Raw genomic sequence first — 23,589 nt, forward strand, 5'->3', positions numbered from 1 at the left:
CCTCCTGCCCCTTCTAGCCTTTTTCGAGCCAGAAAAAAACACCCCAGTAAGTCAGACTTAAAATAAAGATGGAAGTTGCCGCTATCTCCTACCGTGTGCAGGAGAAGCAGTGTGATCAACACGGCCCACTGAATGGGCCACGTGCAAGTTGTTTATTTCCTCTTTTAAAATGAGGGACAAACACGCAGATGGAGAAGTGATGGTAAGCAAACGCAATTTTCCCTTGTGTGATGATGCTCTAAGGGTGCAATCCTATGCTTAGAGTGGAATCCTGTGCATGTTTAGACAGAAAAAGTCCTACAACTCCCAGCATTCCACAGCCAGCTGGGAGCTGCTGTAGGACTTTTTTCTGTCTAAACATTTACAGGATTTCTATTTACTCTAAACAGATTTCTATTTACAAGGTTGTCTTAAGTGGTTGAGTAACAATACAGTGAAGCACCACCACTGGTAGTAAATAGACAGGAACATTTATTGCTAAGCACATTTTGGAGTCCCTCTTGGGCAGTCAAGGCTGACTTTACTGTAAAATAGTGTGAAAGAACCTTTTGACAGACATGCAAGAAATGCTCATCAATGTATGAAAGGGGTGCAGAACCTCTGGCCCACCTGGAGTCCTAATCCAGCCCTCTGGGATTCCCCTGGCTAGGATGAAAAGAAAGACAGGGCTCCTGTATCTTTAACATTGCATAGAAAAGAGAATTTCAGCAGGTGTCATTTGTACATATGCAGAACCTAGTGAAATTCCCTCTTCATCACAACAGTTAAAGTTGCAGGAGCTCTGCCCTCTTTTCTATCTAGTCAAGAGGGCAGTGCTCCTGCAGTTTTAACTGTTGTGATGAAGAGGAAATTTCACCAGGTGCTGCACGCATACAAACAACACCTGCTGAAATTCCCTTTTCTATCCAACTGTTAGAGATACTGGAGCCCTGTCCCTTTCATATGGGCCCCCTAGGGCCCTTGGCCTCATTCTCCTTTCCTTGCCCATCCATCAATTGGTGGTTTCCTGGCATCATTAAGAGGGGGCGCTGCAGAGGGATAAAATTGGCCTTCTGATAAGGCTGATGCTGCAGGCAGCTGGCTTTCATGACAGCAAATGTCAATTGGTCTCCTCTCTCTTTTGGGGTTGCTTCCTATTTGATACAGGATTTTGTTAAAACTTGGCTGTCTCTATCTGGTATTTAACACCTGGCTAACCATTTTATGGATGTCTCCATCCCACTGAAGTCCAGGCTGTTAAAATAACTCTCCAAGCAGTATTTGGGAGAACGGAGCTTGGTTCAAAAGTTTTCTAATAAATCACACCATTTCAATGCTAGAAAAGACCCTGGAAGGCTGATGAATAAAAGTATGACAAGACAACTTATCACCTATCTAATTCTTTTTTTTTCTTTTTGCAAAGTTCTTTATATACATTAAAACAGCCCTGTGAAGAAGTCATTATGAGACCAGGAGTGAGAAACTCCATCAAGCAAGTCAGACTTCTTCTAGCTATTTCTGTTGCACATTAGACTCTTGATAAAAAAAAAGATCTCCCACTATGGATGGACAGATCAGTCTATTTCCAATCCTTTTTTTTTCATTTATAAATCGATTCCATTTCCATATTAATCTTTTTTTTTAAGCTGCCAATACATTTTGAAAGTATTTTCTCTCAAAATACACCTTTCTAAACTGATTTTCTCCTAAAATACACATTTATAAATGGATCTTGGTGTGCTTTCGAGCTGAAAACTGGGTCACCAAATTCAAATAAGTCTGAAATCCAAAGAATAACCAAGGGTGCAATCCTATTCATGGTTACACATGGCTGGCTGGGGAAGGCTAGGAGTTGTAGGACTTTTACATGTCTAAACATGGATAGGATTGCGCCTTTAGTTCTGATCTGTGCATTAGTCTAGGAGGAATGGATCAGATCAGCTCCTATCAGAAAGTGCAAATACTAAATTCCTCAAAGCATCCTGATCTCCACACTATCCTTGCTTTCTTTGGGAATGGGGCAGGCACATGAATTAATACACATGACTTCCCCATGTTTAGCTTCTAGGCTCATGGAGCCCAAGGCGATGGACTGATGACTCTTTGGAAGATGTAAATTAGAGATCAAGCTTCTTTTTGTTGATCTTGTCAGGCCAGACCTTTGTAAGTCAAGGAGGCATGTTAACATGGGGCCTGGCAATAAACAAATTAGCCCAAGGTTTTTCTTTTCTTTTTTGGCTCCAGACAATCTGCCCTCTTCTAACTTCATTCCCTTGTTATAAAATGTAACATCATGGAAATCAGCTTGCAGCATTCTTGCTAGGGCTATGTAGTTATTAAACATACACTGACTCTCTCTCTCTCTCTCAGTGTACCGTCACCTTTAACTGCATTGCAATGCAATAGCAGCAATCAGAAACATGAACTCATTTCGTTGCAGGCACTTGCACTGCCTTACCTAATACTGGGATGGAGGGAAAGGAACCAAGGAGAGCTCCCTGGAGACTTCATGCCTGGCACAAGAAGCTTTACAAGTGAGCTTGACCCAGAAAGTAAATCCTAGGGTAGGAACTACAAGAATAGGGAGGAGAGAACTACTAACTACAAGCAACATTAAAAATCAACAACAACAAAAAACTACTTAAAACCTGGAGTACTGGTTCCAGGTTTTGGAGGACCCTTGGGCCAGACATCTTCAATGATCCACCCTCCCTCAGTGAGTCTACCTTCTCACCGCTATTGTCCCCAACTGCTTTTGCTCCTTATCTCCTTTCTCATCATTGCTACCAGTCACTTGTTTGCCAGAGAGCCAGGAAGCAAGTCAGCAGTGGCACTGACTGTTCCCCCTTCTCACCACCACCATGTTCTGGGCCAGAGCAAGAGGCCCAGTGAACAAGCAGGTTGCAAAGGTGAAGAGGAGAAGGAGCAAGTCCACAGAGCTTTTGCCAGTGGGCCCCTCTTCAGGTGTCATGAGTTCCATACCACTTTTGTAGCCAAAGTCTTCGGACATGTTGGTTCCCTTCCTCTTGTGGAAGACAAAACTCAACTTATTCCTTCCAGTTTCCTGCAGTTGTAGTGTGGAACATGGGCACATAAAGCCAGTAGTTAAGGTGGGAAGGCCAAAGTCTGTTTCCGCAACCCAAGATAGCACTCAATCTCCTGATCCGCCTTTCTTTCCATCTCTTCTACACAATGCCTAAGAAACTCATTGTCAAAAGCTTCCTCTGCACCTGAATGTGAAGTGTGTTGGCAGGGACAGAAGGCGATTGTTCCCATATAAGCAGAGCAGAAAGGGCCATTATTCCGTCCTTATTCTCCTTGATCTAACTGCAGCCTTTGACACGGTTGATCACGATCTTCTCTTAGATTCCCTCCATGACCTTGGACTCTGTGGCTCTGTCTATAACTGGTTCGCCTCCTATCTAGAGGGTCGCTCTTTCAGCGTGTCGGCTAACGGCAGCTCGTCCTCCTCCTTTCCCCTTTCAGTAGGGGTTCCGCAAGGCTCGGTGCTTGGCCCGCTGCTGTTTTCTCTATACATGCTGCCCTTGGGTAAACTTATTCAATCTCATGGCCTCCAATATCACCTGTATGCCGATGACACACAACTATACCTCTCATCTCCGGAACTTTCTCCTGATGTCCACAATCGTATCTCAGCATGTCTTTCAGATATCTCAGCCTGGCTGCTTCATCGCCGTTTGAAACTCAATATGGCAAAAACTGAACTGCTTGTTTTTCCTCCTAAACCTTCTCCTCACCTCTCATTCTCTCTTACTGTCAACGATGTCACGCTTACTCCGGTCAAGGAAACTCGTAGCCTTGGCTTTATATTTGATTCCTCGCTCTCCTTTATTCCTCATATCGAGGCAGTAGCTAAATCTTGTCGTTTCTTCCTGTATAATATTGCCAGGATTCGACCATTTTTGTCTGTCTCTTCTGCCAAGACTCTCGTTCACGCACTGGTTATCTCTTGGTTGGACTACTGCAACCTCCTCCTCTCTGGCCTCCCCTCATCTCACATCAGTCCGCTGGTCTCTGTCCACCACTCTGCCGCTAAGATCATCTTCCTGGCCCGCCGCTCTGACCATGTCACTCCGCTTCTGAAATCTCTTCATTGGCTCCCAATTCATTCCAGAATCCAATATAAACTTCTCCTGTTGACCTTCAAAGCTTTTCACGGTCTAGCTCCTGCCTATCTCTCCTCTCTCATCTCACACTATTGCCCCGCTCGTGCTCTTCGCTCCTCTGATGCCATGCTTCTTGCCTGCCCAAGGGTCTCTACTTCCCTTGCTCGGCTTCGCCCATTTTCCTCTGCTGCCCCTCATGCCTGGAATGCTCTTCCAGAACACCTGAGAACTACCAACTCAATCACAGCTTTTAAAACACAGCTAAAAACTTTTCTTTTCCCTATAGCTTTTAAACTTTGAGTTTGTTCTGACTCTATACTGTTAGCTTCACCCTTCCCGGTGCCTGTTTACACTTCCCTGTCCCTGTTTGCATTCTCTTTCCCTCCTTATTGTTTACTACGACTTTGTTAGATTGTAAGCCTATGCGGCAGGGTCTTGCTATTTACTGTGTTATCTGTACAGCACCATGTACATCGATGGTGCTATATAAATAAATAAATAAATAATAATAATAATAATAAGCCATATTTATTCATGTGTTCTCTGGGATGAATCAGCCTTCTTTACTATTTGTGATTGTCCAAGCCAATGGAGAGGCTGGCTGGGTTATTCTCTGTTCTTCTCTCTTTGTGACTGAGCTATGATGGGATCTTTTGCATAGGCAAGGGCACAGTGCACAGTAATCGGTTAAGGAAAATAGGATTCTTTCAATGACCAACTGACCATGACATATGGGATGCAAGTGTTCTGCTGCAGCAACAGCATCTCACTCATCTTTTGAAGGCAGTAAGTGATTGTGAGACTTGAAAAATTGAAATCAGAACATGCTGAGCTGGTGGGTGAGAAGATAGAAGTATTTCATACCCGGGAAAGCCCATCTTCCTTGAAAACTGTGGTGTTACAACACCAAAACCATGAGTGGTAGGCAGTTGATTGTGGTTCACCAGATTATCCTTGGAAATAATGCTGGACAAAATTAACCTTGGCCTGATTGTGGGCTCTCCCACAGTAGAGGCATTCAAGAGGAAGCTGGACAACCATCTGTCAAGTGTGCTTTAGGTTGGATTCCTACATTGAGTGGGGGGTTGGACTCGATGGTTTTATAGGCCCCTTCCAACTCTACTATTCTATGATTCTGTGATTTAGCATGGCATTTAGATAAAGCTTGCATTAACTGGAAGAGACATGTGCATTTAGTTTGCCTTCTAATTGTCTCCTTCATTGATTCATACATAACATAGCACAAGCAAGAAAAGCTCAAAAGGCACATCACTTAAGAAAATGCTGAGCTGCAGGGTGGGAGTGCAGGAAAAAAGCAGATCTGGTGGATCATAGGAATTACAGAAAAACACAAAAGGAGGCTATACAGGATTTAATTAAGACACGTCTACAGCCTAAACCCCAAGTTACTGGAAAGGGGAAGGTAAAAAGAAGGAAGGTGGGATGCTTAAGAAGGCAGAGATCCTTAAAGAGTTGCTCAGGGAATGCAGCTCATAGAAGAAATCCTGACCATGGGCTTGTCTACGCCAGCCCTATATGCTGGGATCGTTCCTGTGCATCCAAATGCCACATAGGGGATCCCAGGAAGGGATGATCCCTTCGTTTTCCTGGGATAACCCTTAGGTGTAGAAAGGGCCTAGAATTCTGAGTGACAGAGTGAAGACGATAAGACCGGGAGGGGGTGGATTCAGCAGCTGTGACAGGAAAGCCTTTCGGGAGGGCACAGGTTGTGCACCCCTGCTATACAAACATGCATTTGACCCTTTCTTGCTTTGTGGGTTTCATGTATGAATGCCCCAATGCTATAAATGCAGGAAACAATTCAGAAGGAAAACTGAATAGTCCAGCAAATGCAAGTTTTACAGTCACAAAAGGAATCTATTTGAAACCCTGGCAACTGACGCCTCCTATGTAAAAAGGCCCTTGTTCATGTGAGCTGCTGCAGGGGCCAAGCTCTCTGTGGCTCCAAGAGCATTATCTACTCATGCTATAATGAAATAATTATAAGTGTTTAGTGTGGAGTCAGAACCTTGCCCAGCTACTGAGTGCTTCAGATTTATACAGTAGGATGTCAAGGATTTAAAAGCGCACAGGCTGGTTTGCCTGCAGCGTCTCTTCACTCTTCACAAAAGCAGATATTAAAAGGGGCCTTTTCAGTGGAGTGTAGCCCTTAAATGTATGGGTGTTTAAAAAAAAAAAAAGGCGGGGAGAAGAAATAAAAGCAAATCATCAATAGAAGTAGGGATGTAGCATTTGAGCAAGTTTGACAGACCCTCAATAGGAATATGGAGAATGAGCTTAAGAAAGCACAACACAGTGCTTGGGTGTGATGCTTTTCAGGAGCTGCATGAGGCTGCTAAGAGGCTGCCATGGCCTGTGCTTCTTCTAGTGATGATGGCTGGTCCTCAAAGGCACGGGGGTTGAGGCTCTTTCCACTTGAGGGCCAAATTCCATTTCAGCGAAGCTCTCATTTGCGGGGGTTCTAGTGATGGGCGGGGCCAAAGACAAAGGGGTCGGACCAAAATGCCAGCCTATTCTAGCTTAAAGCTTTTACTACCAGGAAACCACCCAATGATTGCTGGGATGGGGATGGGGCTGCCTGAGGAACGCCAGAGGGCTGGATTGGGACCACAGGAGGGATTTTGCCTCAGGTCTGAAGTTTGTCACCCCTGCTCAAAAGGTTTGTATTCATGAAATGTTATGTATTTTTTATTACATATTTTCCTCTTGCAAGAAACCCAAGGCAGCTGACCTGAACCTCCTCCTCTCCATTTTATCCTCACAACAACCCTGTGAGGTAGGTTAAGCTGTGAGTCAGTGACTGGCCCAAAGTCACTCACTGAGTTCCATGGCCAAGTAAGGACTAGAGCCCCGATGTCCCCGCGCCCAAGCTCTAACTGCTACGCCACATTGCCTCCCCACCCTGGTTTATATTCATGAAATCTGATCTAAAATAGAATTTATGAAGCATTGCATGAGTACACTGTGCAGTGGTACAGCTTAATTGTTTTTATTACATGCTTCATGTAAGACTGGCTCATTTCCTACATGTGTATGTGTCTATTTTATTTATTTATTTATTTATTACATTTTTATACCGCCCAATAGCCGAAGCTCTCTGGGTGGCTCACAAATATTAAAACCATCATAAAACAACCAACAAGTTAAAAACACAAATACAAAATACAATATAAAAAGCACAACCAGGATAAAACCATGCAGCAAAATTGATATAAGGTTAAAATACAGAGTTAAAACAGTATAATTTAAATTTAAGTTAAAATTAAGTGTTAAAATACTGAGTGAATAAAAAGGTCTTCAGCTGGCGACGAAAGGAGTACAGTGTAGGCGCCAGGCGGACCTCTCTGGGGAGCTCATTCCACAACCGGGGCGCCACAGCGGAGAAAGCCCTCCTCCTAGTAGCCACCTGCCTCACTTCCTTTGGCAGGGGCTCACGGAGAAGGGCCCCTGTAGATGATCTTAAGGTCCGGGCAGGTACATATGGGAGGAGGTGTTCCTTCAAATAACCTGGCCCCAAACCGTTTAGGGCTTTAAATGTCAATACCAGCACTTTGAATCGGGCCCGGACTTGGACTGGCAGCCAATGAAGCTGGAAAAGGACTGGCGTAATGTGATCTCGCCAGCCAGTCCCTGTTAGTAAACAGGCTGCCCTGTTTTGTACCAGCTGAAGCTTCTGGACCGTTTTCAAAGGCAGCCCCACCTATAACGCATTGCAGTAATCCAGTAGTCACACACACGGATCTCACATGTACAGGCAATACAAAAAATAGAAATGACTGGAAAGTCTGGCTGGTGGCAGACAGGCAGTATATTTTGTCTTGCTTTGTTGCTCACTTAGCAACACCAGGAACAGATGCGAAAGAGAATAGGAATCTTGAGCTCCTTAAATGTGTGAATATTGACAGCAGGAAGTTTGTCTAGCCCTGCTTGACATCCTGCCAAACTTTGCTCCGCCTTCATAGGTATCAAGCCCAACTTTTGGACACTCTCTGACAACCTGACACAGGACACCAATAACAGAGAAATTCTTTATTGCAGTAGATCAAGCCATGCAGCCCAGCTTTCTGGATCTCACAGCGAAACTTATAGTGTTCATAGACCCTAGTAAATCAAATAGCCTTGGCAGAAGCTATTGTTCAAGAGAAAATTCCAAGGCTAGAATTCACACAGAGTCAAAGTCAGAGTTCAAGGCCCACATTAGATTTCAAGTCAGGATCTCAATGGTACAGGATTCAAGGGAGACACGAGTTCAGGATTCATGAAAAGTCCAGGCAAGAAAGTATTTCGGGCAATTATGATGCTGTTCCCAGCAAAAGCTCTTTGATCTCTGCACCAGTTTTTAAACAGGGGAAGGGCTGCTAGGACTCCTCTTTTGACTATACCAATGGAGGAATCTGGCCCATAAGCGAGCACTATGTCTAAGAGGATGTCTCTGTTCTGCTCCTTTTAATTGACACCTTAAACTGAGAGACACCTTCGAAGCCCCCTCCCCTGCGGAATCTTCCTCCTGCTCAGTTCTCACAATTCCAGGCTGCAAATCAGAAGCTTCATTCAAAGCTGAATCTTGCAGCTGTGACTGATGGGAGGCATCACCCTCTTTCAGCCTGCAATCAGATGGGAAGCTGGGCAGAGCTGAACTCCAAGGCCCTGAGCTTCCCATGACTGCACTGGGATCTAAATCATTCTGCTCTAATTCTGAACCAGGGCCTGGCTTCAAAGCCATAGGATGCACAACACTTAGTTTTTGTGAACCACCCAGAGAACTTTGGCTATTGGGCATTATAGAAATGAAATAAATAAAGCCAAGAATAGGAAGCTACTCTATGTCAGCTCTATCTAGACCAGTATCATCTACTCTGACTGGCAGCAAGTGACTCTGGGGTCTCAAGGAGAGGGCATTCCTATCTCCTGCTACCCAATTCATGACAGAGGTTGGATCTGGGACCCTCTGCATGCAAAACATGTGCTCCACCACTGACTTATGGTCCCTCCCTCCCTTTGCATCTGGTCACACTATCCAATGAAAACAGCTATTTCAATAATAATAATAATAATAATAATAATAATAATAATAATAATATTTACATACCGCCCCACAGCCAAAGCTCTCTGGGCGGTTTACAAAAGTTAAAAACAGTGAACAAGTCCACATTACTAAACCACAATTTTTTAAAAACAACAACTAGCCTGCTACATGCAGCATGGAAATACAAAACGCTAGTCTCTTAATAGGCTAGTAAAAAACTGCACAACCTTCTAAGTGCCTGCTTATTGCACTTTTCCTAGCCTTCTGCTTTATCTACAGCAGGGGTGGGCAGAATGTAGATCAGGGTCTACTCATAGATCTTTAGGTGATTTGCAGTAGACCAGCAAATGGTTCCTACTTCCAGTGGTTGAACTAAAAGCCTGTTCTTCCTCCTAAATTAGGCTGCTGAAATCAAGAAAGATTAGGGGTAAGCCAGTTCTGAAAGGGCGTGTGCGTGTAAGCTTCAGTTCTGATACTGAAAACAAATTCCCGTGGTGAGCATGTTCTCAGAGGAACCATGTCCCTCAATTCTACATCCCCTTTCCTGGCAGGATCTACACTACTGCTTTTAACAGTATTGCACCGACAAGTGTTGGGGCCCATGACACATTCCATATATTGTTTTCAAGCCACTTTCATAGTGTTAGATCCTGCTTGGTGTAGATCTGGCCTTGATCTCCAGCTGGTGCACCTCGGACTTCGAAATATGAAGTACACCCCACAAACCACCTCCTGAGCTACACCATGTTATTAGTAGGTTCAGTGCAGCCTATGTCAATAGCAGGAATTAAATCTAGACGTAACTTCCAGTAAATTACAACCACCAGAGCCCCTCGCTCCAAATCAAGACAATCACGGTAAAAGCACCTGGTATCTAGAGACAGAGCTTGCTTCAAGTATTGATCAAATCAAGGACCGAGATGAAGATTCACCCACTGCCCAAAGGCTCCCCCTTTCCCCTAAAGAGAAGTAGTGCTAACTCATTTGAAAATCTGGATTCCTCCTTGCACACCAAGGGAGGAAAACGTGAGATTATGAGCAACAGCTCCATCTGGTGGTGCCCAACCCAGCGAGTTTGCTGCTTTACACATTACAAGGCACATGAGAAGTATCTTGGAGAGTTATTGCATGTCCAGGTGTAGGATTTTGCAAGAGTTCAGACCAGCGGAGTCAGTACCCACAAAGCTTCAAAAGAACTGAACTGCATCCCCACAGGAGTCTGATCTTCACATGCCTTCAGCACCATATGAGCAGAGACACTCTTTGTCTGTACATTCCCTTCAGATGTTTTTTGCATGGCAGAAACTACTACTTACTCTATGCCTCCCACATGGCCAGAAATTCAAAGCTTAATAGCCAACATATATCCTTTTCCAAGGCCTGTCATCAGCCAGAGGTAGATCTGCTTGGTGAGGTTTAGTTTTAACAAGCCTGTTCCATAAAAAAACACATTAAAATCTCTTTGCACAGCATCATTGCTAGAGCAATCTTTCCCGATTAAAGCAAGCTGTGGCATCAAGTTTAAACAATGGAGCAATGCATCAGCGTACAGAGTAATGGAAGGCAGAGTTATTTATAGAAAATCTGATACTACTTCTAATCCCATTAATCATTCTCCATCTGACATTGCTAATTGCCTTGACGGGACTTAGCTGCTTCTGCAATTCTGAATAGCAGCAGTCCCTGGTGAGCTGCTGGAGCACTAATAATTACACACTTCATCTTCAACTCCAGCAAGGAAGAAAAGAACCCCCAATGTCAAGTAAGATTCCACCCTCCCCCGCAGCAGAGACATATTCTTGGGGAGGGGGATATGTGTGGCTGAGAAGCAAACCTGTGACACTTCTGCATTTCATGGAACAATGTCATCTCTGTGTTGTATAGAACAATGCCATCTAGTACTCAGCATTTAGACGCTGTAGTTTCTGTGCACAAGAAACCACATCTGAAAGTATCCAAGAAACATGCAAATTTGAGGTGGAGAGCACCCCCCAGACACACAACTCTCCTGATTCTGTTCTGCAAAATGAATGTCAAATACTCTTCAGGTATTGGTATATTAGTAGCTGACCATGTTGACTATTCAACATTTTACAATGATAGTTGGCATGTGCAGGTAATTTGGCAATATTTGGTAGTTAGTACACAATGTCTTGAACTCTTGACAGTATTTGATACTTGACACTTTACAAAAAGAAAAGAAAAAGACTATAAAGGAGTCTAAAGCTTTTTTTTTTGTTTCCAGTCCATTTTAAATCAGAATTGTATCATTTGAAGTTGTATCTTTACTTATTTACAAGCTGAACAGTCCCCCATTATTCCACTGCAGAAAAAAAGAGTGCTCATCTATCCCCCTCCTCAACAGGAGACAGCAGTGCCACGCAACATTTGCTACCCTTTTCCCTGAAGCTCCATGAAGGCTGTATGTTCCCGTTTCAGCATCAAGCCTACCGTCTCGTTGCCCTTTATGTCTGCAATTCCCTCTAATGGTGCCACCTCTTTCCCTACAATTCCTCTTGGTGAAGCTTGACCTAACACTTTTGTCTTTCTCCCCCAAACAAAGCCTAACTGCATTTGCTCACAATTATCCATTTTTACTCTTGCCTCTCCCAGCCTCAATGTCTCACCCTATTGTCTAAATTTAGATTGTAACCTACTTGGGGCAAGGAACGTTTTCTTAATACTATCCCATAAAGCTTTCATTTACGTTGATAAGTGTTGTATAAATAATCTCGTCCTCCTATTCACTCCCACACAAAGGACAGCGAACCTACCTGTACACTACTATTAATATCTGAGGCCCTCTTCAGAATGCCTCTTCCAAGGAAAGTTTGGGAATCACAACAAAGGAGAGGGCCTTTTCAGTGGTGGCCCCAATTGTGGAATGCTCTCTGCAGTGAGGTCTGTCTGGGAGCAACATTGTCATCTTTTTGAGCCCAGGTTAAGACTTTCCACAAATCCTGGTAGTTTTATTGTTTTTAATTCATTTTAAAACTGTTGTAAATTTTTGAATGTTTATATTGTTTTATCATGTTGTGAACCACTCAGAGAGCTTCGGCTATTGGGCAAACCAGAAATGTCAAAATACATTAATTGACAAAGAACCCCATGACATTCTGATCAGCAAACTAGCTAAAAGTGGACTAGATGGAACTGCTATTAGGTGGATCCACAGTTGGCTACAGAATTGGACTTATCAATGGTACCTTCTCAAACAGGGGGAAGGTAACGAGCGGGGTAAATCAGGGTTCTTCAGCATTTTTATTAATGACTTGGATGAGGAGGTACAGGGAATGGTTATCAAATTTGCAGATGACACAAAATTGGGTGGGATAGCTAATACCCTGAAAACAGAAGCAAACTTCAAAGTAATCTTGATAGGCTGGAGTGCTGGGCTGAAAGCAACAGAATGAAATTTAATAGGGATAAATGCCAAGTTCTACATCTTGGAAAAAGAAACCAAATCCAGTTTCAAGATGGGGGATATTTGGCTCAGCAATACTACAAGCAAAAAGGATATTGGAATTGTTGAAATTCACAAGCTGAATATGAGCCAACAATGTGATGTGGCTGAATAGAAAGCAAATGCTATTTGGGGCTGCATTAATAGAAGTATAGCTTCCAAATTGCACGAGGTACTGGTTCCCCTCTATTCAGCACGGTTAGGCCTCAGCTTGAGTATTGCATCCAGTTCTGGACACCACACTTCAAGAAGGATGCAAACAACTGGAGGAGGTTCAGAAGAGGGCAACTAGGATGATCAGTGGTCTGGAAACAAAGCCCTATGAGGAGAGACTGAAAGAACTGGGCATATTTAGCCTGGAGAAGATTGAGGGGAGTCATTATAGCACTCTTCAAATACTTGAAAGGTTGTCACACAGAGGAGAGCCAGGATCTCATCTCAATCATCCCAGAGTGCAGGACACAGAATAATGGGCTCAAGTTACAGGAAGCCAGATTCTGGCTGGATATCAGGAAAAAAATCCTGATTGTTAGAGCAGTACAACAATTGAACCAATTACCTAGAGGTGTCGTGGGCTCTCCCACACTAGAGGCATTCAAGAGGCAGCTGGACATCCATCTGTCAGGGGTGCTTTAAGGTGGATTCCTGTATTGAACAGGGAGTTGGACTATATGGCCTTATAAACCCATTCCAACTCTGCTCATTCTGAGTGACATCCTGGAATTCTGCCATGTCCTGTACATATAGATACCGAGTTGATGGCTTCCCACTCCTTTTCCCATTACATGAGGATGGGATATAGCAGCACTAGTGCTATATTAGAATGGCTTACTCCAAGATAATACATATTATATAATGGCCCTTTCATAATCCCCCTCCCCTTGATTTCAGCATGCTACCATTGCCAGCTTTTCCACTGAGATGATTTGATAGTGCATTTGTTGAAAGAGAAAGTTTTAATTACATACTGTGCCAGCATAAACACAAACAATAAGAAGCTTAGCAGAGGCCAAGTATCCAGCAGCATTAAATTGAAAATGAGCTGGCTTGTAATTAGAGATTCAGAGTTATACAATAACTCCAAACATGCAAACAGGGAGGGGTGTAAACCAGGAAACAACTCGAAATAATTTCAACGCAGAACAAGCAGAGCCACAGATTAAGAAAGACATCTCTGTCATAATATCTGTCCCTACATTTGTAAGGTCTGTAGCACTGTGTGCTTGGCTCACAACCTAAAGAGTTTTGGTAGCTATCATAGTTAGAGATACTTGAATTATTGGAAAATCCCCGTTTTGCATCCAGAATAATTCATATTTAAAAAAAACAGAATACATGATACATAGGTGCATAATGTATTTCATTTCTCTAGTTTTTCTTTCAGTTATATCATTTTAAACATTAAGGGTGGTTGGACCATGAAACAGAGGGATGGGGGTAAGCAGCATCGAATAGAGATCATGAGCATAAGCAGGAGGAACTGTACTGCTTCTGTCCTGGAACCCCAGCAAACCTTTAGCTGATAATGCTTTGCATGTTTTCAAAGTCAAAAATAGGGAAGAAAATTAATTTATAGTATTTGAATGGGGCGATTATATTAGAAAGCTAATCTGTATTTTGGAACCACATCAAGATAATGAGTGTGTCACTATATGCACATAATATTCCCAGTGAAATGGGACATCACTCAGTCATAATGAAGCCAGACACGAATGAATGAACAACATTAAATACTTAATTCAAACTATTTAGATAAAGGGTAAGGTATAAAAGAATTGATATGAGAAACTAAATGCCAGTTGTTAGAATTCAAAAGATTAGCCTATTCATTTTCATGCCTTGTTTTTGTTTTGTTTTTAAAAAGGACTCTATTTCCCATAATTTCACAGTACAGAAAATACTCCTAAAATACATAACAGTCTCTTAATATTTAAGAACAGTTTATCTTATTTATTCCTCTGATGGTGGTGGTTATTTTTACAGGTGGAGTACAATAGGGATCACAATACCTGATGGAACGCCTCTCCCGACATGAACCTACCCGTACACTGCGCTCAATATCTAAGGTCCTCCTCTGAGGGAAGCTCAGAGGATGGCAACAAGGGAGAGGGCCCCCCGACTGTGGAGACTGTGGAATGATCTCCCTGATGAGGCTCGCCTGGCACCAACACTGTTATCTTTCAGGCACCAGGTCAAGACTTTCTCTTCTCCCAGGCATTTAACAGCATTTAACAATGCAAAGCTTGTTTTTTAACGGACCCCAGAACTGTAGTTTTTATGTTTCTGATGGTTTTTAAATTTTGTATACTTTTTAATGTTTACTGTTTTTAACTTTTGTAAACTGCCCAGAGCACTTCAGCTATGAGGCAGTATATAAATGTAATAAATAAATAAAATAAATAGTGACAATTAAAAAATCAAATATTCTGCATGGTAACTAAGTAGGATGGACCTACCCCTGCCCCTAAATGGTTCCGCACCCCTAATTCATGTCACCATCTTGCCCTGGGTGGAGCTCTCTACAGAGGGAGGCTATGTTGCCCTGACTCTGTTATGGTTTGGGCAGGGAAATATGTTTTTATTCAGGGGCTAGTCTTGATGAAGGGTTTGCCCCAGGGTGGATTCAGAGTGTTAGCAGGTCATCTGCATGACGCAGCCGCCATTGCAAAGCCATCCGGGAGCAAACCCCAGAAACTCTGCTTAAACAAATTCGGGCAGTTACCCCGACTTTTTTGGTTGCAGAGCTGATGGCGCCCCGATTGGACGCCATCAGCTGGGCTGGACAGGGAAGGGGGCTGACCAGGAGCTCCAAGTCAGGCTGCACTGTAAATAAATAAGCTGGGGGTGGGAGGAGAGGAACGGGGCAGCCGGGAGGCTGCTGCTGCTGCAGGGCCAAGCACCAGGGATGGGGGGGGGAGGAACGGGGCAGCCAGAGGGAGGAAAGCTGTATGTCCTGTTCCTTCCCCTCTGGTTTTTATTTTTTAATCTGTAGATGTGAAGGTTCGCACCTACAGATAAAAAAAATTAAAAACGGTGGCGGAGCACCGGCGAGGAGGGACAGAATGGGGCAGTCAGCTCTCCTCCCTCTGACCTCCCTCTTGCTGCCCCGTTCCTCTCCCTCCCCTGGTTTTTTTTTAATCTGTAGATGTAAAGTTCGCATCTAGATTAAAAAATAAATAGAAGTGTGGGGAGAGAAACGGGGCAACCAGAGCGAGGTCAGAGGGAGAAGAGCCAGCTGCTCGGTTCCTCCCCCCTCCTCAGTGTTTGGTCTGGTGGCAGCGGCAGCAACTCCTCATTGGTGCTCCTTCCCATGCAGATGCCAGGAAGGAGCGCCAATTTGGGAGCCCAAGGCCTCACAGCGCAGACCTGCCGCCATCAAGACGAGGGCCAGGTGGACTCTTGGCATATAAGCTGATTTGTTGCTTTAAAGGGTTAAAAGTTCATGTTGGTTATTTAATATTTTAATTAAGTTTTGTTTTAAACTGGATTTTGTTAGCCGCATTTAGCACTTTTTCCCCCTGGCAGACAGGTGGGATATAAATTTAAGTCAGTAAAAATGACTTCCCCCCCCCCCCGCCCCTGGGGCTTCTGATTGGCCTCTGTTGGAGCCAGAACACAGAGCTGGATTTGTCAGAACATATACTGAGTGCACTGATGGCTGGTCATTCTTCAGGGTAGTTAGATGCTTCTGACTTGGGGTTCAAATTTCATAGAAACGGAGAGGAAAGGACTCTGTAAGCATAGGTGCTTGCATAAGAACAAGTATTTATTGAGGGACATTCATGTTGAGAAATAAAAAAATGCAGAATCCCTTATTTATCAAGTTTCACTCAAGAGTTTACAAGCTGCTGATAAGCCACAAATCCCCCTTTGGTTTTATTCTGACTTCCTGTTCCTACAATTGAAGATTGCCAAGAACCTACTGGTACAAAAACAATGGAGTTGATAGCTACTGGTTTGCTGGTTCTTATGAGTTTATCAGAGAATAAAGCTGTTAGAGCAGGGTAAAGTATGCTTCGGGAGGGTATGGAGGCCTTCTTCCATCAGGGAAGTAGTCATGCGGCCGATAGCCCTCCCAATCATAGTACCGGTGTTCGGGTCTGTAGTAAGGAACTTGGGATGATCGATCCCAATCCGACCTGGGAGACTGGTGTGCCTCTATTGCGGCTACCGGTCTAGATGTCATAGGTCTAGGTACTTCGGTAGGCTCATCTGAAGTTATGAGGCATGCTGGATCTCGAGTTGAGGCCGCTGAGGCCGAATCTCTGATTTCCCCCTCCGAGAGGCTCGGGGGCTCATGCTGTCTTCGTACAGTGGGTGTCGGTACCGCAGATGGTACCGACGGCTGGTTCGGTACCAAAGAAGTTGCCGTCGCTGTCGGTAGCGAGGTCGGCACGGTACCGCTGGATTTGGATATTCCAGAATGCCTCGGTGAGGACTTGTCCAGCCTTTTCTTCTTTTTCTTCTTCTTCTCCGTTTCGGAGGATCTAGGAGTCCGGGCTTTTATTGAAAGTTTTTTAGCCGTGGAACTCGCTAGCGACCATCCTGGCGTGAGGGGTATCTTAGCCCTATAGTTCGCCACGGTCTCATCTCCAACGACAAACGAGGATATTTCAAGTTCGGTTTCGGAGGTCTTTGTGGGTGGTTTGTCCATTTTGGCCTTTTTTGGCTCAGTAGTCCGAAGTGCCTTCTCCCACAGGATAGAGCGAAGTCTGTCTGCTCTATTTTTGCGCGTTTGCTTCGTGAACGCCATACAATGGTGGCACGACTGTACTTTGTGGCTTTCTCCCAAACAAAGCACACACAATGAATGCCCGTCTGTCAGCGGGAGTTTAGCCCCACAGGACACGCATTTACGAAATGGGGCCTTCACTGCCATTTGCCTCAGCTGAAGCGCGGATTGAAAAATTGTACTATATCTACTATTTTTTTTTTTTTTTTTAGGAGAAAAAAAAAAGGGGTGAATAAGTTGGAAAAGAGATAGAAGAAAAGGTAAGTATACTTTAAATTTAAGTAGAAGAAGTTGTCTAGCACGATGGCGGACGGAAAAAAACTGAGGTAAGGGCGGGAACCCACGGTACATGCGCAGTGGCGTGGGGGAGGGGTTCCTGCCCAAAAGCGTGTCGCTTAGCTATTGGAGGTTCCGATCTAGGTCTCAGCGCAGGCGCAGAGCCCATATGTGTGATGCATAGAGACCACGATGAAGAACCTACTGGTACAAAAACAATGGAGTTGATAGCTCCTGGTTTGCTGGTTCTTATGAGTTTATCAGAGAATAAAGCTGTTAGAGCAGGGCTGGGGAACCTGTGGCCCTCCAGATGTTGCTGGACTACAATTCCAACCATTGGCTGCATTGGCTGGAAGTTAAGAGTCCAACTTCCAAGGTTAGGGAATCTGTGCTAGACAGACATTCAAAATAAACCCTTCTGTGGACACAAAGTTTATACGTTAAAGGCAGTGGTTAAACTGATACCCCTTTACACAGAGCTAATACTGTAGAGCTTTAAAAAATACATTTAGAGCAACAGAAGAGGCAGGTGGTGATAGTAATGTGGCCATGTTGATTTTAAAAAATCCTATCTAGTGAATTTGTACTCATAGAAAATAGTTCATCTAGGCCAAGGAAAACAGGGATAGAGAGCCAGTTACCTAGGTACTCTTCATCATAAAAACAAAATGATTTAACCTCAGCAGAATGGTTTAGTAATTTGCTCAGTAAGCTTGAACAAGTACTTAAGGTATGCCAACTTATTTTCATACCTTGTTTTTTTTTTAAAAAAAAGCGTTCTATTTTCCATAATTACACAAGACAGAAAATACTTCTAAAATACATAACTGTCTCTTAAGAGTTTTAGTAGTTTTCTCTTGCATTGTTTATGAAAACTGAAATTGTGTTGCTATACCTATGTTGTCTCAAATACCTAGGAATGTAAAACTAGAATAAATTGAACCTAGTAGAGTCAGCCAACAGCATTTTGTGCAATGCGATGCCCCAGCTAAAAATTTGTACAGCATGGCCTCCCTTCACACCTCAAAAAACAAAGTGCCATAAGTGTTCTAGCTGCTCTGCTGGGTTGGCAGAGGCCCATATGTGTAGTATAGATTTTAGAGACACAAAAGGTTTTATTTTATCTTTTATTCTCACACTCTGTTCCATTCCATTAAAAAAGTGGTTAAGTTGGCACCGGCAAAGTTCCAAGCATTGAGAAAGAAGTAGAAATGGTATCTCTTCCCATAATACACAGATACAGTAAACCGCCACTGGAGATAGCTGGCATATTCGGTACTTTTTAATATAAGTAATAAGATTTTTTTTTAAAAAAAAAAATACATGTAAGAGTATATTCAAAGGTACAATTTAACAAAAGAGGCTTTTAAATATAGGCCAAGATCCAGAGGGCTATGCATGCTGTGTAGGCAACACGACGGCTTTTCCCACCTTCATTCAAACTGCAGTTCCTTGCTGGAAAAGCTGTGCCTTGAAGTCAGAGGACCCTCTAGAGTAGCCTTCAAAGTAGTGCAAGGTGCTGCGGCAGGAATGAAAAAGCAGAAACTCTCCCATCGGAGTTCGCATGCCCAGGGTCCTCTGGATACTGGCTGTGGAATGCAGGGTCAGTAAAATCTACCCATGAGCTTTTTTAAAAAATCAATAAACCCATCCCCTTTGAGGTAGCGTTGCCCACCCAATGTGATATATTGGAAATAGAGAATTCTGAACAGCACTGTAAATACGAAATGTTTTCACACACTTGGGGTACAAACCACCTTGCACTGAAATCCAAGGCAAAGATCCCATTGATTAAACAGTGCTGAACTGCACCCTTGGATAGTACCAAAGGATACTATGCATTTCGATTAATCAACCTATTTTGCACTCTTCTACTTGAAATGAATAACAACTTGATTTAAACAGTGTCATGTAAAAATCAAATATTTTAGACTTATATTATATCTACATCATTATATTTAACTCCTGTTATCGCTTCTAAAATTTTATGTTTATTCACAGATTATGGCAGTGCAAGCGTTCTGTATATAAAATTGCACACAAAATAAAATATACAGGTTAAATTAGTGAATATATATCTATGCCACTTGAATATTATATTAACTGGCATAAGACTGACTTACCTATGAAACGTTCAAATCAACATAGAACATATACATATATAAGTCCATAGTGGTATGACCAGGCACTGGAGATTGAACTCTTCTGAATTTATATACATTTTTACACCAAGTACTCCCCAGACTATTGCCTAACAATGACCTTTTATATTAGTGTGTGTGTATGTATATATATATATATATATATATATATATATATATATATGCGCATAATCAGAAGCTGAGTACGGACCATCATGAATCTTGGCAACTTTCTTGAAAACTTAAAATGGGCTTGGTCAGGCTGTTTTACTAATCCCTTTTGCTCAAAAGATTAAATGTGTCTCTGAAGGTAAGGCTGCAATCCTAGCCACACTTACTAGGAAGTAAACTTCAATGGAATCAATAAGATTTGCTTTCAAGTGTGTATAGGACTGTAGCTCAAGTGTTCAAGCAGTTTCTGAACACAGGTCACTTTCACAGTTCATCCATTTCAAAGCCATCACTAAATGTGCTAATTTGTGAGTAATTTGAGAACCACATCCACATGAATTGTATTACTGCAAGGTCAGCAGAGAGGCATGCTCTTAATACCCAAAATTAATGATATCCATAACTGCTTCTAAACTTTGCTTCATGGTAGGAAATGTAGCAGCCATATCCATGATAAAATCACAATAGAGGTTTAAAAATAATTCTACAAAATTAGAAAACTGTGGGAAAGAAATAAGGCTACCCTGACTATCCCATTCAGACTGAGTTCAGGAAAACAAGACGCTCTTACAAGTAGGAAGTCAAATACATTTTAAAGGTAGTTTTAATTGCCGAAGTTTCTAAGTTAAATTGTTGGGAGAAGGTGAGGTGGGAGAATTATATTGACCCATGTGAATGTGATGTCTGGATTACAGGGTTTTCTCTTCATAGCCCAAAAAGTAGTCTTCATCCTCTTATTTTCTTGGTCATACTATCCATTTTGATATTCTGAATTATGCATTTTAAGAATCTGGGTCCCAAAAATCATGAATCTGTCCCTAAAATGAAAAGAGTGGGATGAGGGAGGAGGTGTCAGAATATTTAGAAATCTAATTATGGCAACAAAGAAATTTGTAGACAAAAGACAGCACATCAATGGCAAGCTTTATAATTAGTTGAATTGGTAGATCTATCAATGAAAGCTTTAGTTAACATGCAGACCCACTGATTAGTTAGGCACACACTTGTTAATTTATTGAAACTATTTTGGTTTCGGTATGTAACTGTAAGACAGCAAAAGAGAAATTGGCTTTTCCCTCTAACAATAACTTGCAATTTAACCAAAGCTATCTTGCACTTTTAGCATCTCTAAAATGCACTTATATTCAAGTTTGAATTTGAATCTATTCAAAACCAATCACTATTTTTTTAATGGCTGACAGCTCTATCAAGCACCTACCTTTCAAAATCAAGCAAAGCAATTTTTTGTAGGAAATGCAAGATTTATTTTTACAAAAGCATTGGATTTTAAATAAATAAATGAAAAATACTTATGTATATCTTATTCTTACATGGGGTTTCCAGTGTTCTCCAACCCAGAGCATTGACCAGGTGCACACCTGCTTAAGTTTAACGATACTGAAGAACTGTGTGGTCCTAAACCATTCAGGGCACAATCCTATCAGGATGCCTGTCAGCCTCCGAACTGAGAATGACGGACAACCTATGCATAATGGGAGGAGCACGGAGGTGATCTTCCCGCTCTGCATTTCTGCTAGACAAGCTGATTATAATTATGTCATGTAGGGAGTACCCCCTCAATAATCAACCGTGGAGTGGACTATTAACCCACCATTTACTATTGTGTTGTATGAATGCAGCCATTCTGTTGCAGAGTTCAAGTTTCTGTGATGCTTAGTACACTCCCACCCAAAAGTGTAAACTAGAAAGATCCAAAATTCACATGTCGCTTTACTTCCATTCCAATTGGCTGATTTCTATTGGCTGATCCATAGAGTCACCCCTAAGCAAAGTAACCTTCTCCAAGCTTACAACTTTCACAGAGATATCCTTACGGAAATATGTGCCATCACCATTAATTGAAGGCATGCAGTATTTCTGTAAGTGCAAACAGTAACGTGAAAGGCTAGTTTAACTGCACAGTACCTGAGTAAGCCGAGAACTGTGTATCATTTGTTGCCATTTGCTATATGTTCTGGCAACCAAGTCTTTTACCTAGAAAGAGGGAAGCACAAACTGACTGAAATCTATTGAGAAAAAGGATGATTATGATAATAATCCTATACACAGTTACATAGGAATAGGTTGTACTGAACACAGTGGAACTTACACCTGAGCAAACATGCAAAGGATTGCACTGTGTATGTCGAATTCTCTTGATTTAATCCAAGAGTGGCCTGGAAAAAAATCTTTCGTGCACAAGAGAGCCAGCACGGAATAAAGTATGCTTTAAAAGGTGGGGCGGGGGGAGGAAAGAGAGCCAGCACGTAATGGAACTAAGAACTGAAAAGAGCTTTGCTTTTAAATCTCTGGATTAATTAATGTAGAATACATTTCCCACCAAAAGGAATCAGAGACTGCAAGGGGAACCTGCAACAAAATGTTGAAGTATGAAGCAGTCTTGTTCCAGGGCTCCTGCACCCTTAATAATTGTGCAGGAGCAGGGTTGTCAGTAGGTGTATTGTGCACAACTACATCTGACTACCCATGAGTCAGTCAACCATGCCCTCATCCATAATAATCCATTTTCCTTTCCCACATGAGTTTCTGCCTCCACCCCACCACCTCACTCCCCCGTCAGTCAGCATTTCATGGCCACTGAGAACATTCAAGTCTTCACTGAGCTGCTTTGGGTCTCTGTCCCCAACCTTCATGTTTTTCCCCTAAATATGTTTTGTACTTCTTGAAGAACTTCGGCTCTTGTATGGAAAGAGTATACTTTTGGCTACATAATTAATGGCTCTCACTGCCTGAACACTGGGAATAGAGGAAATGATTATGATTATTTCTCACTTTCATTTCCAGATAGATGCCTACGTACACTTTTGAACCTACTAATAATTAGAAGGATAATTACAGCAGATTAATCAGGAGGCATAGTATTCTAAAGGGAGGTACATTTTTTTCTCATTCTATGCATTTTATACATTGTATACATTCTGCATTATTCAATATTGCCTATTTAAAGATAGAAGTCAGGGATATTTGCAAATGATTCAGGATGTATTTCCTGTTCTTAGAGCTTGCAACATCACCTGCCTGAATATTAACATCAGGTTTTTAAATCTACTCTCACACCTAAACATGTAGGATTGACCTAAGATGTGCCTGAGGACTGAGAATAAAACTGCCAATATCATACTGTTCTTATACAAATTCATGGTGAAACCACACTTAGAACACTGTGCACAGTTCTGATCACTATATTGTAGAGCTGGGAAAAGTGCAGAAATAAGGCTGGAGCAACTCCCCTATGAGGGAAGGTTACAACAGCTGGCATTGTTCAGCTGCTGGACAAGATGTACCCTAGGACTGATCTAGCATGGCTCTTCTTATGTTCTTTTGTGATTTAAAATGAGATGCAGCCCTGAAATCAGACCTCAGGAGACCCAAAGAACTTCTATATCCTGACCAAGAAGATGTTAAACTGATCGAAGCAACCCCCCACCCCAACTTAGAAGGGTATTTATATTTTACTATATATAGAAATAAAAAAGCAGGAAGAGTCATAAGAACTCACCTGTACAAGGTACAACTCACCTTAGTTCTATAAAACAGCCTGACATCTTCCCTAATATCACATTTCACATGTTTTTCCAAAGTGCTACAGAGTTTCAAGAGCCATTTCTAAATGGATGTAAACATGTTAACTC

General features: G+C 42.4%; 1 protein-coding gene across 1 annotated transcript in view; it reads right to left on the minus strand.

The window, feature by feature from the left end:
* Window positions 1-18,737: 18,737 nt before the first annotated feature.
* Window positions 18,738-23,589, minus strand: part of SLF2 (SMC5-SMC6 complex localization factor 2) — a 43,184-nt gene continuing 38,332 nt past the window's right edge. The window contains exons 18-20 of the mRNA XM_063132557.1: window positions 23,477-23,563; window positions 21,863-21,931; window positions 18,738-20,754 (exon numbers count right to left, since the gene is read on the minus strand). Of these exons, the coding sequence (XP_062988627.1) occupies window positions 20,719-20,754; window positions 21,863-21,931; window positions 23,477-23,563 (192 nt within the window). The 3' untranslated portion in view covers window positions 18,738-20,718. The remainder of the gene's footprint in view (window positions 20,755-21,862; window positions 21,932-23,476; window positions 23,564-23,589) is intronic.

The sequence above is a fragment of the Elgaria multicarinata genome, chromosome 8 (assembly GCF_023053635.1).
Source record: "Elgaria multicarinata webbii isolate HBS135686 ecotype San Diego chromosome 8, rElgMul1.1.pri, whole genome shotgun sequence".
Classification (NCBI taxonomy): Eukaryota; Metazoa; Chordata; class Lepidosauria; order Squamata; family Anguidae; genus Elgaria; species Elgaria multicarinata.